General features: G+C 45.9%; 1 protein-coding gene across 2 annotated transcripts in view; it reads left to right on the top strand.

The window, feature by feature from the left end:
• HCN4 (hyperpolarization activated cyclic nucleotide gated potassium channel 4) overlaps window positions 1-17,763 on the top strand; it is a 123,044-nt gene that overhangs the window by 42,736 nt on the left and 62,545 nt on the right. For both annotated transcript variants that reach the window (XM_081169194.1, XM_081169193.1), the window contains exon 2: window positions 646-1,069. In XM_081169194.1, the coding sequence (XP_081025320.1) occupies window positions 646-1,069 (424 nt within the window). The remainder of the gene's footprint in view (window positions 1-645; window positions 1,070-17,763) is intronic.

Below are 17,763 nucleotides of genomic sequence, written 5' to 3'. Positions count from 1 at the left end.
TCCAGTCTGTAGACCTTTGGGGGTTCTAATGAAAAGCAAAGCTGATCCCCAAAGCCTGAAATCTACTTAGCCCTTTCTCAACTAGGCCACTGTCAGGAACCATGCTGAGGAGGGCTGCACTGTCTCCCCCTCCCCCTGCTCCTGATCAGGATTCTGATTCTTCCCAGGTTCAGGAGGACAGTATAGATTTGGAACAGCGGTTTGCAGAGGAACATAGTTCAGAAGGTTGGGAAGTACTTGAAGTACTGGGAAGTACAGCTAGGAGGAGAAGCACTGGGGGAGAGAGTTAACAGATTCATTGTCTCTGGAAAGCGTTCATCCACTCAGCCCAAGGTCAAGAAGAGCAGATAAGGTGGCAGCACAGAAAGCCCAGTGGTTACAAGATCAGGTTACGAGACACGGCAGTGACGTGGGTGACCAGGGAGGAAGTGGGTGGAACCCTTAATTGGGAGCACCTTCATTCCTGGGAAAGGGATTCTTTGTTTTCTCACTGTGATCATTAAAGTTTCTAACTGGTAAGAAGACAACTTTCCCTTTGTTCTGCTTATCTACTGCTAAAAGGGGGAGGAAGCCAATTCCTTGAAGCCTGACAGCCACACAGGTCTGTCCTTCTCTCATTTCCCATTTCTCTGTCTTGCTGACTAGGTTTTACTGGGACTTGACAATGCTGCTCCTGATGGTTGGCAACCTGATCATCATCCCGGTGGGCATCACCTTCTTCAAGGACGAGAACACCACCCCATGGATTGTTTTCAACGTGGTCTCGGACACCTTCTTCCTCATTGACCTGGTCCTCAATTTCCGCACAGGGATTGTGGTGGAAGACAACACGGAGATCATCCTTGACCCGCAGAGGATTAAGATGAAGTACCTCAAGAGCTGGTTCGTGGTGGATTTTATCTCCTCCATCCCAGTGGACTACATTTTCCTGATCGTGGAGACACGCATCGATTCGGAGGTTTACAAGACGGCCCGAGCCCTGCGGATCGTGCGCTTCACCAAAATCCTTAGCCTCTTGCGGCTTCTGAGGCTTTCCAGGCTCATACGCTACATCCATCAGTGGGAGGAGGTGAGCAAGAGCTGGGCTGGCCATCCTGAGAGCAGAAGCCTGGCTTCTCTTGGGAAGGGAAAGGGGAAGGGCCCTGGGACCAGGCGGCTGCACATTTTGAGCTGAAGTGTCTTGACCTGTGGGTTTTCCTGCTGCCATCTACACTCTAGGCCCAGGGTGGGTAGATTGGGATCAGCCAGCAGACAGCTGGATCATTTGCAATGTGTTGGGAATGGTTTCTCTGACTCCCAGTGGTCTAAAACAAGCAACAAATCTGTTCTTTCTCTCTTCAAAATGCACTGCTAGAATCCCAGGTCTGCAGTAACCCAGATGTAGATTTGTAATTGTATGTGCAGAGCATCCCAGTGGATGGCTCATAGATGCAGCAATTGGTGCAAAACAAAGCCAAACTGAGTTATCCTTTTGCATCTGGTCACATCCCTGGTCCACCATTTTTTATCTGGCCCTACCTCCCCCTACCCACAGCACACATTATTTTGCATTGGGCTCTTGATGATGACCTAGTAAAAAGTCAAAGTGTACCCCACTCGTTTGACACCTGCCTGGTTCTTTTTAAAGTTCCTGTTATTCCCATCTCACTCACCCCTCACCCATTAAGTACACTAAACTTTATTACGGTACCATGAGCTCAAAGGTTTCATATTCATATTTTCATTTGAGACGTATTTATCTACTTTGATTAGCATATGGAACAACAAGGAGATTAAATAAAACACCATGAATGGATTGACAGTTGAGTGAATGAAACCTTTGTCTCAAAGGAATATAGAAGTGTCAAATATTGTCCCAAAATTTGCCTTCGGCAAATAATACTTGCCTTCGGATAACAAATGCCCCTTCTTTATGTATTTGTTTTATTTCATAAAATTTATACAGTGGTACCTTGGTTCTCAAACTTAATCCGTTCCAGGAGTCCATTCGACTCCCGGAACCATTTGAAAACCAAGGCATGGCTTCCGATTGGCTGCAGGAGCTTCCTGCACTCAAGCAGAAGCCATGTCGGATGTTCAGCTTCCGAAAAACATTCACAAACCAGAACACTTACTTTGGGTTTGTGGCGTTTGGGAGCCGATATGTTCAAAAACTAAGCTGTTCAGGAACCAAGGTGCCATTGTATACTGCTTGTTTGTATAAAACCTCAAATCAGTTTACAAACAGAATAAAGCAATAAGATTATTAGTAAAAGCAATCAAAACATTAATAAAAATTAAACCAAACTTATATATTGCCAACAGATGAAGAATGGGAAGTTTTTTAGTTTCTGAACTTTTATCTTTTCTATTTTCTATTTTAAGCTTTTTCTGTCTCCTTACCTCTCTCTCTCTTCTTTCTTTCCATTTTCTTTCCCACTATGTTTTTCTCTTATTTAGACTAATGCTGGATAAAAAAAGATATTTGATATTATGTTTTTTATTTTTCTCTATAAACTCCAATAAATTTATTTTTTAAAAAAATTAAAACCAGCAATAAACTAAGAACACTGTCTACGTATCTCAGTAGTGGTCCAGTAGCAGGAGTTATAGATGCTGAAGACCAGTGCTTATGAGAGAGCCTGTTTAGAGCAACCAGGGCTTGATATTCTCCAGGTTTATCTGCATCTTACTGACCAGATGGTATCAGCACTCAGTCAGGTTGGGCATGGAATGGCCTTTCACTGGCACAACCCAGCCACACCACCAGTCATCCTTTCAGTGGTGCTATTTTTGAATTTGAGCGAAACTCAGCTCCCAGCTGCCCTACTCAGCCCTTGTTGGGGGTGGATGGCCTGTTATCAGCACCAAGTAACACACACACACACACACACACACACACACACACACACACACACACGTCTATTGCTAGCTTTGCTAAGGAAATATGGAAGCTGTCAACCCAGAAGAAGCATGGAGAAGTGGCATAGGTTTTGCCCCCAGCTCTCCAAATCCGCACCTTTTCTCCAACAGAACAAAAGAAGGGAAGTCCATTTCCCCTGCCCCTCTGAATTGAGAACTATCAGTTATGCGTCAGTTACACAGCCCTCTTCCACAGCCCACTCTTCCCCACCTATCCCCCTTTGCGCTCCCAATTGCAGAAGGTCAGAGCTACTAAGGTTGGGCGATCACACTGGCAAGGGAAGCCTTAGTGTGGCTGCTCCTCCCTGACAGACAGGAGAGTGTCATTGCAAGAGCAAGGCAGAGACAGTGTGCTGCAACAGTGGACTGCAATGCAGCTTCCATGATGAATTACAGAGCCGAGCCTTGCGAGCATAAACATCCCTTCAGACTCATGTGCAACCCCTGAAAGGCTGTTTATTCACATAGTGGTAGTACTAACTGTTGTTTGAAGAGAGCTTGATTGTTAATCCACTCTGGGAATTGTAGCTCTGGGAGGGAACTGGGGTCTCCTAGCAACTCTCAGAAAGCTTAACAAACTGCAGCTCTCATAATATTTTTTTTTTGGGGGGGGTTGCACATGACTGTTTAAAGTGGTATCATAGTGCTTTAAATGTATGGTGTGGCCTAAGTAGTTATGAAGGAAGGTGACAACTCATTCAAGTGCATGGACTTATTGCAATAGATTCACAATAGCATTTCTGCTCTGCTGCGTGGACATTGCATTGGCCCTAGAGGCATTTTCCTCACACCTGCTATGTTGCCATGTTGTTGTTGTTGTTGTTGTTTAGTCATTTAGTTGTGTCCGACTCTTTGTGACCCCTTGGACCAGAGCACGCCAGGCACTCCTGTCTTCCACTGTCTCCCACAGTTTGGTCAAACTCATGCTGGTAGCTTCAAGAACACTGTCCAACCATCTCGTCCTCTATCGTCCCCTTCTCCTTGTGCCCTCCATCTTTCCCAACATCAGGGTCTTTTCCAAGGAGTCTTCTCTACTCATGAAGTGGCCAAAGTATTGGAGCCTCAGCTTCACGATCTGTCCTTCCAGTGAGCACTCAGGGCTGATTTCCTTAAGAATGGATAAAGGTAAAGGTAAAGGTACCCCTGCCCGAACGGGCCAGTCTTGACAGACTCTGGGGTTTGTGCGCCCATCTCACATCTATAGGCCGGGGGCCAGCGCTGTCCGGAGACACTTCCGGGTCACGTGGCCAGCGTGACAAAGCTGCATCTGGCGAGCCAGCGCAGCACACGGAACGCCGTTTACCTTCCCGCTGGTAAGCGGTCCCTATTTATCTACTTGCACTTTGACGTGCTTTTGAACTGCTAGGTTGGCAGGCACTGGGACCGAGCAGCGGGAGCGCACCCCGCCGCGGGGATTCGAACCGCCGACCTTTCGATCGGCAAGCCCTAGGCGCTGAGGCTTTTACCCACAGCGCCACCCGCGTCCCTAAGAATGGATAGACAATTGTAAAAAAGATGTCTTAAATAGAATTACACCAGCATTTCAGGTAATCTGGTACGATCAGTACTGACCGAAACAGAGACTTGAAAAGTCTCAAGTGGAGCTGACAAAAATTGTAAGTTGTCATTAACCCCCAGGAATCCGAAGAATCCCAAAACTACAAGTGGAATTGTGTGCAATGCAGATACTTTTAATTGAAGATAGCAGGGATTCTACCTAGTATTTCATATATGGGATGTAAAGCTAGGCTGTAATACTACCCTCAGTCTTTGTATGCGTTAATACTTTATTATCCCTTAGGAGTTGTACTGTATCTATGTACTTTTGTTGTTCTAGGCTTTGAGGCTTTATGATTTGAATGTTTTAGACATTGTTCTCTTGTTATTTTTGAACTTTTCTGTGTTGAAATGCTACCTGCCCCCAGTCAAACCACTGTTTATGGTTTGTCTTCTGGTGGATAGAGAGAAAGGCCCACATAAATGCTTGCTGTAGCATCAGGCCTTTAAAATCACCTTTGCAAAATGCCACCTTCTGCCTACCTATTTTGCAGAAATATCTGTCTGGACATATTTCACGCAGTGCATAGCTGAACTATCCACAGAGAAAGAAATAGAAAGCTCTGCGAGTGCAGCTTTCTCCTGATTGAAGTGCAGAGTGTTTGACGACCAAGACATTCACAAGGAAACAAAAATGCTTGTTTACAAAGCTTTTGTGCTACCAAACCTTATTGTATGCTTGTGAAACATGGACCACTTATAAATGCCATCTCCAACTCCTTGAGAGATTCCATCAATGGTGTCTCAAAAAAAAATTACACATCACTTGGAAAGACAGGTGAACTAATGCCAGCGTACTGGAAGAAGCAAAGATCACCAGTGTCGAAGCAATGATTCTTCAACATCAACTTTGTTGGACTGGCCATGTTGTTCGGATGCCTGATTACCATCTTCCAAAGCAACTACTCTATGCCGAAATTAAAAATGGAAAGCGTAATGCTGGTGGTCAGCAAAAGAGGTTTAAAGACTTTCTCAAGGCAAATCTTTAAAAATGTAGTATAAACACCGGCAATTGGGAAACACTGGCCTGTGAGTGCTCCAATTGGAGAACAGCCTTTACCAAAGATGTCGTGGACTTTGAAGATGCTCGAACTCAGAACGAAAGGGAGAAACGTGCTAAGAGGAAGGCACCCTTGGCAAACATGATCAACTCCTGTCTGGAAACCTATTTCCGCACTGTGGAAGGACGTGTGGATCCAGAATTGGCCTCCACAGTCACTCACAGACTCACTGTTAAAACTGTGTTCATGGAAGACAATCTTACTCGGCTATGAGAGATTGCCATAGAAGAAGTTGAACTATGGAATCCACTTCCACAAAAACCAGCGATGGCCAACCACTCAAATGGCTTTGAAAGAAGATGAGACAAATTCATGAAGGATATGGTTCTCAGCTGCTACTAGTCCTGATGGTTGTGTTGTAGCTCCACAGTCAGGGGGAGTGTGCTTCTGGGAAGCAGTTGCTGGAAACTGCAGGGTCCACTTGTGGGCTTCCCATAGGCATCGTGTGAGCACTAGATGGGCACTGGCCTGATCCAGTAGGCTCTTCTTATGTTATTAAGATAAGGGGGAGGCGGCTGTTCTGCTCCCCTTCGCCCACTCCCCAAATGAACATGGGTTTATTTATGTTTTTGCTCCCAGCAGGAAATTCCCCATTCTCCACTCTGGTAGCAGAAATCAAGCTTTCCATCTGGGCCATGAAAATGCCTAATTTTGAAAAGAATATATGTAGAGATGGGAGCTACATAATGAACTATGAAGTAAAGGCAAATATTTGAATAGCTTCATGGCTTCGTCTGGGAGGCAGGCATGAAATGGATGAAGGCAAAGTGCTTTTTGACGCCACAAGTGCCTTGTGGCAACAATTTGAATTTAATGTTGTGCCTTTCAATGAGGAGAGCTGATACGGCAGGGAAATGAATCGCCTGGGGCAGGATGGAGCGCTAAAGTGATCAGGGTCTGATTTTAGGAAGAAAGGGGGAGTTTATATAGAGCTATGGGTGGAAAGGCTGGTTATGAAGCAGGCTCACAGTTCTCAAACCAGTTTGCCTTGTAATGCTTCTGCAGGGCAGGAAACCTGAAGATAATAATTATGTGTGGTGGGAAGAGTGATAAACCGCCCCACTAGAAATGAGAAAATCTGTCCATTTTGGTTTCTCATTATATTCTGGTTTCCACATCTTCACATCGGTTTCTAATTCTACAACTATTTCCACCAATTACCCTATTTTCTGCCTTCATACAAAATCCCAACTGCTTATCAGCTAATCAGAAAGAAAACAGAATCTTGGTGAAGTTTCTATTTCTCCTTATTGCTGAATTTCCAGGCTGCACTTTTAACCCTCCTGTGCAAAACAAAACACCCCATTTTAAACTTTTCACCTTCTTGAGCAGAACATCCTGAGAAAAACATATCCTTGCAGTCCTTCCCTTGAACTTTTGACCCTCCTACGCTGGAGAGCCTTTAAAGCAAAACGGCACTGTTCTACGATACACAATGAAAAATGTGTGAAAGTCCTATTCCTTCAGAAGTTGCTTGCAGATTTGAGGGCCACCTCTTCTGAGTCCCCTCTTACATTTGTGCAGCTAAGTGAGCCTACCTAGCCCTACTGACAGCAGGCAGAGCTATGCTGAGGGCATTGAGGGAAGTTAAAGTGATGTCTGCAAGCTGCCTGCATGGGTTGAGTTGGGGAGGCTAGCAAGGTTGTCTCCAGGTTGGAGTGGGGGCATTCAGGAGCTTCCTGAGTGCTGGCACTGTGCTTGGCTATGTGGCACTAACATCTAGCTAAATCAGAGTAAAAGCAAGGAGCCAAACTGTAGGTAGAGCCAGAGCCAATGCCAGGCAGAACCAACTAAAGCTAGCCTTGCCTCCATCCTCCTCCCTGCTGAGTTCTACAGGGGCCACACTGAGGAGGAAGCCAACAGGCAGTGCTGCCCCCTGGCTGGGTGTAAGTTGAGAAGGCAGGCAAATGGGGCAGTGTCAGGCTTCAAGGAATCACCTTCCTCCCCTGTGGCCATAGATGAGCAGAACAAAGGAAAAGGAGTCTTCTTATCAGTTAGAAATAATAATTACAGCGAGAGAACAAAGAACACATCTCCGAGTAACGGCGGTGCTCCCAATTAAGGGTTCCACCCCCTTCTACATCACTTCTACGTCTCGTAATCTGAGCTTGTCCCCTCTGTGCTTTCTGTTCTGCCACGTTCTGAGCCCTTCTCGACTTTGGGGAGGGCGGTGGAGGAAGGCTATCTAGAGACTGTGAATCTGTTAACCCTCTCCCTTCCAGTGTTCCTTCTCCCAGCTGCTCGCCATCCAGTATTTCCCAGCTTCTGCCTTCTGAACTATGTCCCTCTGCAAACCACTGTTCCAAATCTATACTGCCTTCCTGCTCCTGCGAAGATTCGGGATCTGGAGCAGGAGCAGGAGTAGCCTACCACCATTGCTCCTCAGTGCAGGCCTCTGCAGCACAGTCCCTGACAGGCAGTGCCCCATTTGCTACAATGGGTCAGCATCTGCTGTGAACAAATACTCAGACATTGGGGGGGCAGTATGGGAACCACCATCACTGGGGAATGTGACCACCAGACTTGGTGAGTGGGGTGAAAATGTTGCCCCTGTTCAAAGGGAATTCCCACAAACCACCAAATTACCCCCCCCCCCCGCTCAACCTCTCCATTCTGAAGGAAATCAGCCGTGAGTGCTCATTGGAAGGACAGATCCTGAAAATGAGGCTCCAATACTTTGGCCACCTCATGAGAAGAGAAGACTCCCTGGAAAAGACCCTGATGTTGGGAAAGATGGAGGACACAAGGAAAAGGGGACGACAGAGGATGAGATGGCTGGACAGTGTTCTCGACGCAACTAACATGAGTTTGACCAAACTGTGGGAGGCAGTAGAAGACAGGAGTGCTTGGCGTGCTCTGGTCCAGGGGGTCACGAAGAGTCCGACACAACTAAACAACAACAACAACAACCACTCAGTGGTAGAACATCTGTTTGGCATGCAGAATGTCCCAGTTTCAATCCCTAGAAAGGGCTGGGAAAGACTCTCTGGAGAGCTGCTGCCAGTCAGTGTCGATAGTACTGATCTCAATGGACCTAGGGTCTGATTTGAGTGTGAGGCATCTTCCTATGTTTCCATGCTCCTAACTTTGGAGCTGCAAACAGAGCAGTAAAGCCGAGGTCCCCATTTTGGCTGAGGATGCAGCATTCATTTAGAAATCCCACGGGGTCCAGTAGGACTTACTCCCCAGTAAATATGCACAGTGTTTTTCGCTGAAGGCTGACTCTGCTGCCAAAGAGCTGACATCTGTAGATTTTCCAGCTAGCAACAGCTGCTGTCCAATTCCACCCCAGTCACAAGCTCTGTCTCCGTCTCTCTCTTCTCTCTATTGCAAAGCAGGTTATTTTGGGGATGTGTTTTCCAATAGGCTACACCTCTGCCGTGTGTTGCGGTGGGTGGCTCCTGCAAAAATAAAATAATTGGATGAACGAGGCACAGATTGAACAGCTAGCCGTTCCCAGACTCCAGACATGAGGGGAAGTGATTGAGTTAGGCTGTCATTTTGTGCACATAGTATTCAGAGCAAATGCTGTAGAATTTAGCAGGGCTTACGAATGAGCAGGCATAGTATCAGCCTGGATGTTTGTTGCAAAAAAAAATTATAATGTTTTAAACCACTTTACATAACAACATTATGTTGTTCAGGATGTGGGCAACAGAATGTTTTTATTATGACATTTGTGTTATGATGTTATGCTAATGCACTATTATGTTTTTCTGTGCCTCAGACACCCATAATTTCCTCTGGTACCTGCTTTTCAAATAAATGCCTGTAGCTTCTTGATTTGCCCCCCAGGCCTGAGGTTTCCCATTACAGTGGTACCTCAGGTTACATACGCTTCAGGTTACAGACTCCGCTGACCCAGAAATAGTACCTTGGGTTAAGAACTTTGCTTCAGGATGAGAACAGAAATCGTACTCCGGCGGTGCAGCGGCAGCAGGAGGCCCCATTAGCTAAAGTGGTGCTTCAGGTTAAGAACATTTTCAGGTTAAGAACGGACCTCAGGAAAGAATTAAGTACTTAACCCGAGGTACCACTGTATTGTAACTATCTTTTCTCTGGCTAAGAGATACATCCCATTATGTTCTGCAGAGGATGACCCTTCTTTTAACTCCTTAGTCTCAGGGCAAGTGTGGTGAGCCTTATCCACCTCCACCCCCTGTGCTGCAAACCTCTCCAAGGAAGTCTCAGCTTTGCTCCAGACTTGGGTACCAAGAGGTGTGAACGTTTAATGGGTGAGAGCCATATTGATGAAGTTATTTTCAGAACACCGCTGTGAAAAAGAGCTGTTTCAGAGACAGTTTCAGGACACATAATTATCTCGTTTGTCAGATTAATGAATTCAAGTTAGCCTTGTGTGTCTATGCGTGTTTTATGAAGTACAAATCAATGTGGCAACTTTCCCCTGGTTTGGAGAAAACATCTTATTATCCCCTGCCGGACTCCTGGAGATGCATTTCCTGAGCTCCATCCTGATCTGCTAACCCACAATTTTCTAGCAAAACTGAAATGCCCTGAGGGGATGCTTTGACTTGAAGCTGCTTGCCAAGAGGACATCTTTGGGAAACCTGGATCGAAGGTTCATCCCCTTGGGATGTGGGATCAGGTGCCATTTCCCATCTTGCAGTCAGTAGACTGTTTTTCTGCTTCGTTTTCAATGTTAATTTTCGGCTCAGCAGGAATTCCAAGTTGGCTCTCCAGGGAAACACGCTAACTAGTCAATTTAGCTCCCTGGAGCTTCCAGCAGTTCCTGAGCACAACTATCTCTTTCTACAAGAGCAACCACATGAGATTTTCTATGCCTTCCCCTCCAAACAGATGGGAAATTGCCACAACCTAAAAGCATACTTGAATTAGGGATTCCATCGTGTCGTATTCAGGTCTGTGCACATTGACCTCTGTGCATTGGTGAACTGCCATACACACACAGAGAGAGAATGTTAAAAAAACTGCATCATGGTTGCTTTACGTGGTGTTTTATTAGTGCTCACCTGTGTCAGTAATAGAGGATCTCAGCAACATGGGCCCCTTCTGCCAGTGTTCCCTTGACTACCATTTTAAATTTCCCACAATGCACCAGAGTGATGCTGCATGGGGTGTTATGGGGCCTTGTGGGAGGCAATTTCAAGACCAAGCTACCCACCATGAGTGGACAGGGCTGGCATCCAGCAGTGGTTTTGCTGGGGCCCTGACTGCCAGCCCAAGGATGCCAGCTGCTGACGCCAGCCCTGACTGTGTTGTATTTCGTGGCGCTGTGGGTTAAACCACAGAGCCTAGGACTTGCCAATCAGAAGGTCGGCGGCTTGAATCCCCGCAACGGGGTGAGCTCCCGTTGCTTGGTCCCTGCTCCTGCCAACCTAGCAGTTCAAAAGCACGTCAAAGTGCAAGTAGATACAGTGGTGCCCCGCAAGACGAATGCCTCGCAAGACGGAAAACTCGCTAGACGAAAGAGTTTTCCGTTTTGGAGGTGCTTCGCAAAACGAATTTCCTATGGGCTTGCTTCGCAAGACGACAATATCTTTCGAGTTCCTGCTGGATCCCCCCCTTTTTTCTAAGCCGCTAAGCTGCTTATCAGCTGATCCGATCAGCAGATAAGCCGCTAAAAGCCTCTAAAAGCCACTAATAGCGCTAATAGCGCTAATCCACTAATCCGTCAATGGGCTTGCTTCGCAAGATGAAAAAACCGCTAGACGAAGAGAATCACAGAACGGATTCTTTTCGTCTTGCGAGGCACCACTGTAAATAGGTACCGCTCCAGCGGGAAGGTAAACGGTGTTTCCATGTGCTGCTCTGGTTAACCAGAAGCGGCTTAGTCATGCCGGCCACATGACCCAGAAGCTGTACGCCGGCTCCCTCGGCCAATAAAGCGAGATGAGCGCCGCAACCCCAGAGTCGTCCACGACTGGACCTAATGGTCAGGGGTCCCTTTACCCTTTACTTGTTACCATAAAGCACCAATGCTGCAGCAAGCAAAGGCTCCAGCAGCTCAGTCAGCTGCTTGTGGCTGGAAAGCCAGACAGGATGTTTGTGACTGTTGCCATGGAAACAAAGGGGCAGTCCATTCTGTACTGAGCACCGGATGTTAGCTCAGTGTGTGTGTCATATGACCTGTACTGGAAGTACATGGGTGGAGTTTCTTCTTGCTGTTGTCGAGTGCAGACGTGTTTCTCTGTACTGATATGAGAGACAGAAATAAAAGATGTAAATAGTTTTCTGTCTGCTTCTTTCCCCTCCCTGGGGGACACCAAAGGGGAGAGAGGGAGAACGGTGTGTTCCTCTCACACATCTGAGATGAATCGCCGGGACCTCGCCTGCTTATCAGCAGAGTGGAGACGCGGGGAGGTCGACAGGAATATCTGCCGGTGCCTACGCTGTTGCACATTCCTCTGACCCAGGCAGAATTCCAACCTATAATCAACATTTCCCCTCTCATTCCAGGCTCATTCTCATGAGCACTGCCAGGCATAATGGCTTCAGGTAAAGCCCATGTTGAATTCTGCTAACATCCCGTGGCATTGATAACCTACCTCTAGGGCAGTCTGTGATGGCTCACTGAAAGACAAACCTGCACCCTTTGGTGAAGACCTGGAACCATAATGGGTTTCCTACACATCTTACAATTTAAAGCACATCTCCCTTGCTGCCACCCCCAAAAAATGAATGTTGGGAACTGTAGTTTGCTAAGGGTGCTCAGAATTAGCTCTGTCAGGGGCAAATTACAGTTCCCACCTTGGGGAGTGTACTTTAAATGTATGATGTGTGTGGCCCATTGCTGGAAGTTACCACAGGCATGACTTTTCCCATGACGTGCCTGGTTTTTTGTGTTGTGAAGTGCGGTAAGAGTAACAGAACCCCAAGGAGATTTATTTATTTATTTTGTATGTGAAGTAACCTAAAGAGAATTGACCTGTGCCTACTTTGATACCTTTGGGATGCCAAAAGAAGACCTTTTTAATTCTGGCCCCCTCTAGGTTCCTATTTGTGGAGTGGGGATCCCCATGAACCAGGGACAATTCCCTCCCCTTTCCAACAGCAAAATGGCAATTCTCAGCTGGGTGAATGAACCCTGTGCAATTGTTTGCATGTCTGTATTTTTTGTTTTTGTTTTTGCAAAATGCACATGGCTCTCTCTAGAAACAGAAGCTGCCCTCTTACAGCATAATGCCTCTGTATACAAAATTCCCACCCTGCTGCAGTTTGACTGAGGCAGGGGAAAAAGACCCACAAGTGTGGCTGTGTTTATTTGAGGTCCTTCCCCTGCTTGCCCCCCATCTCCAAACCTCCTCCTGACCTGGAGGCATAGGTTGTGTGGGCTGATTAAAGATAGAGCGCTGGAGGAGAACCTTGCGGGATCTACCTGCATTCTACCTGCTGGCCGTGGGCATGAGATTTGCGATCGATGAGTGGGCTGTGTGTGTGTGTGGCAGCCTAAGCCGGGCTCCTCTGACGCTGCAGAGTCATAGTAGATGACTCAGCAGGGCTGCCCTTGAATGCTCTGCAACATCAGCACAGATGGACAAAGGCAGCCACTTTGTGCTTTATGCAGATAGCGATCCCTTGAAGAGTGGGCTGACCAATCTTTTTATGCAGACGCATTCAAGCCAGAGGGGTTGCTGGAAGGCGATGGTGGGCGAGAGCGAGGGATGCAGCTGGCAAGGACGGAAAATCCAGCTACGGGCGAAATATGTTGATTTATTAAGTCCCCTCCCAGAGCGTTCACATGAAAGACATTTCTTGGAAGGATCGGGCAACAACCTGGCACAGAGTGAGGCTGTAGGGTCATATCCATTACTAGCCCTACTCAGAATAGGGAATGCGGGTGGTGCTGTGGTCTAAACCACTGAGCCTCTTGGGTTTGCCAATTGGAAGGTCGGCGGTTCGAATCCGGGCAACGGAGTGAGCTCCCGTTGTTCTCTCCCAGTTCCTGCCAACCTAGCAGTTTGAAAGCATGCCAGTGTGAGTAGATAAATGGGTACCAATGCGGTGGGAAGGTAAACGGCATTTCCATGCGCTCTGGTTTCCATCACTGTGTTCCGTTGTGCCAGAAGTGGTTTAGTCCTGCTGGCCACATGACCCAGAAAGCTGTCTGCAGACAAACGGCCTGAAAAGCGAGATGAGTGCCGCAACCCCATAGCTGTCTTTGACTGGACTTAACTGTCCAGGGGTCTTTTATCCTTTACCTACCTACTCAGAGTGGACCCATTGAAGAAAATGAACCCAAATCACTTCCCAGAGTAGGTCTACCTGGAGTAGGACTAGCACTGAATACAACCTGTGTCGGTGTTTTCGTTTTTTTTTTTTTTTTTTTTTTTGAGTGGGCCAAGTCAGGTCTGTGTGCATGACATGATTCAGAATATTTTATTTGCATATTGTCATCAGACCATCACAAACCAGAGTTCAGCAGCCCAGAAGTAACAAAAGATAGCATCCATCAACCAAAACTCACGACAACATAAGCAAACTTCAAAATGCTGGATTTCCTTGGCAGACCACAACAGGCCTCTGTTAAAAGGAAAGGTTGCTTCTTCTTTTTCAACCAACAGAAAAAAATGGAATATTAAAATGAGGTTTGACCAAACTGCGGGAGGCAGTGGAAGACAGGAGTGCCTGGCGTGCTCTAATCCATGGGGTCACAAAGAGTCAGACACAACTAAACGACTAAACAACAACAACAAAATAAAAATAACTTATGCAAATCTAAATTATGTGCAAGCTAAAGGAATAAAATTAGAGAACAAACTTACAATTCTGAATCTCCCTGGCAAGGCACAGCATTCTCTCTTTAGGATTTTCTCCTCTCGTCAGTTATGACAGAGAAATGTATAGTCTTCTCAGTTGTGTTTTTAGCTTGTCTACCCAGTGATTTGGGGTGGGGAATTGCAGGCTTGGGGATCAAATGTGGCCCTCCAGTCCTCTCTGTCTGGCCCTTGGAACTCTCCCCAGACCACACCCCTCACCGGCCCTGCTTCTCACCCTGAGTGTTTTTGCCTGGCTGGAATGTGTCCTTGAATGTTCCTTGCTTCTCTGGATGGAAGAAAGATGTGTGGATGTGTGGATGTGTGGATGTGCATGTGTAGACAGTAGCCTAATATACACAGGTAAAATTCACACCTGTTGCTCTGCCCACTTTTGTCTCTGGCTCCACCCACAACTGGCAAGTGGCCCTCAGAAAGTTTGCCCTGGACTGAGTGCGGCCCTTGAACTGGGAAAGGTTCTTCACTCCTGCAGCAGATAAATGACAGGCTCCTGGTCAGATCTGTCTCCATCTCTTCCTAAGTCTTCTGTCGACTGCTTCCCTCTCATCTCATTATATAAAGAACTGTATGTACACTGTCCTTGGCTCAGTTTAAACCACAAGGACAGGTACATTCAGAATGCAGCATATTCCTGAACCTTTATTCTAGAACAGCTGAATTTCTTAGAGCTGACCGGGTTTTAGTAACAGGCCATTCTGTCTCTCAGTTTCTGCTAATCCTTAAAATAACACCATAGTGCAAAAGGAATATAAGGGAAATTCCTATACAATTGTGCTGTTCTTGATATAGTGGGCAACATGGAAATGAAGATATTTACCTGGAAAGGAAGATATATTATAAACTGCCCTGGGATCCTCAGATGAAGGGCAGTATAATAATAATAATAATAATAATAATAATAATAATAATAATAATAATTTGAAATACTTTATTGTCACTTGTACAACTTGTATACAGTGAGATTACACGAGCACCCCCCCCCACTCAGCTCTCTTAGTCTTAATTCCCCTCGTTTACTGACGCACACCCAGCAAACCCAAAAGTCAGTTGCCCTGTTGTTATCTTTTCACTCAGCACCCTAACAGCCCAAGGATAGAAGCTATTCTTTACCCTGTTGGTGCGACTAATCATGCTTCTATATCTTCTGCCTGAGGGCAGGAGATCAAGAAAGTGCCGGCCAGGATGTGAATCATCCCTGAGAATTTTCCTCACTCTCCTGAGGCGACATTCTTCCGCTACTTCATCCAGCGGATTCACGGGACAGCCCATAATATCTTATACTGTATTCACCACCCTTTGTAGGCACTTCCTATCAGTTGACGTCAAACCAGCATACCACATCGTGATGCAGTATGAAAGGACACTTTCTATTGTGGACCGGTAGAAGGAGATCATCAAATGTTGATTGACATCATTCTTTCACAATACTCTGAGGAGATGGAGTTTCTGTTGGGCTTTCTTAACCACCTGGGTTGTATTGATTTTCCAAGTAAGATCTTGGAAATAATAATAATAATAAAATAATAATAATAATAATAATAATAATAATAATAATAATAATAATAATAGTTCCTGGAGGTGGCTCCATCATCGGAGCTTGCATGCCTCTGAATGTACACACCATATATTTAAAATGCATTCCAACCCCTCCCCCCATAAAAAGAACCATGGGAACTATAGTTTACCCTTACAAATCCCAGCACCCTTAACAAAACTACTCTTCCCAGGATTCATTTAGGGGAAATAGGGTTTAAATGGGCTTTAAATGGATGGTGTGTACACAGTCCTGGTTGCAGGGAATCACAAACAGGACAGTGTTACTACGCTCACACCTGGGCAGGTGAGCAGAAAAGACGACCTACTGATGACTTCAGCACCTAAATCCACATTTTCCCTCTAAGGAGACCCACTTCACCCCATCATTCTCTCCATTACTGACATTCGAGCGTGAGGGTTGTCGCTTATGTGCCAAAACGGAACCTGTCACACATGAGCAGAAAAGATCAGCAAGCTTGGGAGAACGCCAATGTTTGCAGAAATACTAAAATGTTTATGGGGAGGGCCTAAGTGAGGTAACAGTTGGGACTGAGCATGCTTAGTGGCCGTGGAATGATGACTGTTTTTGTCCCCCTGGAGGAATGGAAAACGATATTGCGTTACCCACATGGGCCCACACAACTTCTTCGATCGGCAAAATTAGCACTACTGAAGGTGACACATAGTTCGTACCCATTTCACAGTTGTAAGAACTCGATCATTCAGTGCTACCCTTTGGAACTCCCTGCCTATTGAGATCAAGCAGATGCCTTCATTGCAAAAAAACAACAACCCATTCTTGTTTAGAAAAGCCTATCCCGATGCTTAGAAAGTTGAGGTGGTTTTAATCTGTTTCAGTATTTTAATTTTTGTATGTTTTAAAGTAGGCTTGTGAATGTATTGCTTTATCTGATTGTTAACCTCCTAAAAGTGTGTGTGTGTTTATAATCAAGCGCCGCATAAATTTCATGGAATAAATAAATAAAACCAGGAAGGGAAGGGAATGACTGGGATCCTGAACACACAAGACTTCCCCACCGCACCATTTTGTTGCTGGTCAGAGTTGTCATTTTACAGTTTCAATATATGTTAAAGATCTAGCCCTTAGGGGTCAGTTAACCTGACGGCTGTTGAATTTGCTGCCAGTATTCTTGATTATCCTGTCACTTTTGATGGTTTCCTGGTGGGTTCTTAATGGTTTCTATGGGGTTTCCTCTTGCGGGGTCAATACGCTCTTTGTTAATTCTGTATTGATTTCCATTGACTTTTAATTTGATTTTGTTTACCCACCTTGGATCTCATTTATAAGAGCAAGGCAGGAAATAAGTTGAGAGAGGGAGAAATCCGGGGAGTGTGGACAGCGCAGCTGGTTAGAGCAGGGTGACGATAAAAAGCCAAGGTTGCAGGTTCGATCCCCATATGAGACAGCTGTGTATTCCTGCATTGCACGTAGTTGGACTAGATTATCCTCAGGGTCCTTTATAACACTACAATTATATGATTCTCTGAAAGAGTATACAGTCGTACCTCAGAAGTCAAATGGAATCAGTTCTGAAAGTCCCTTTGACTTCCAAAACGTTCAGAAACTGAAACACGGTTTCTGATTAGCTCATAGCTGTCAACGTTTTCCTTTTTTTATGGGAAATTCCCTTATTCCAAATAGGATTCCTCGCAAGAAAAGGGAAAAGTTGACAACTATGAATTGGCTGCAGGAAGCTCCTGCAGCCAATCAGAAGCTGCGGAAGCTGCACTGGACGTTCGGGTTTGAATGAACGTTTGCAAACCAGAACACTCACTTCCGGGTTTGCAGCATTCAGGAGCCAAAACATTCGACTCGAAAGTCGTTTGTCAACCAAGGTATGACTGTATTTCCCTGAAGTCCAGGGTTCCTCACAGCAGGATGAGCAAAGGGGATTCCCAAATGTGGCAGTAGGGCTGGGCAGACTGCCTTT

Source organism: Podarcis bocagei, assembly GCF_964188305.1.
Source record: "Podarcis bocagei genome assembly, chromosome: 14".
Classification (NCBI taxonomy): Eukaryota; Metazoa; Chordata; class Lepidosauria; order Squamata; family Lacertidae; genus Podarcis; species Podarcis bocagei.
The sequence above is the reverse complement of the archived record's forward strand: the minus strand, read 5'-3'. Positions and strand labels throughout refer to the sequence as shown.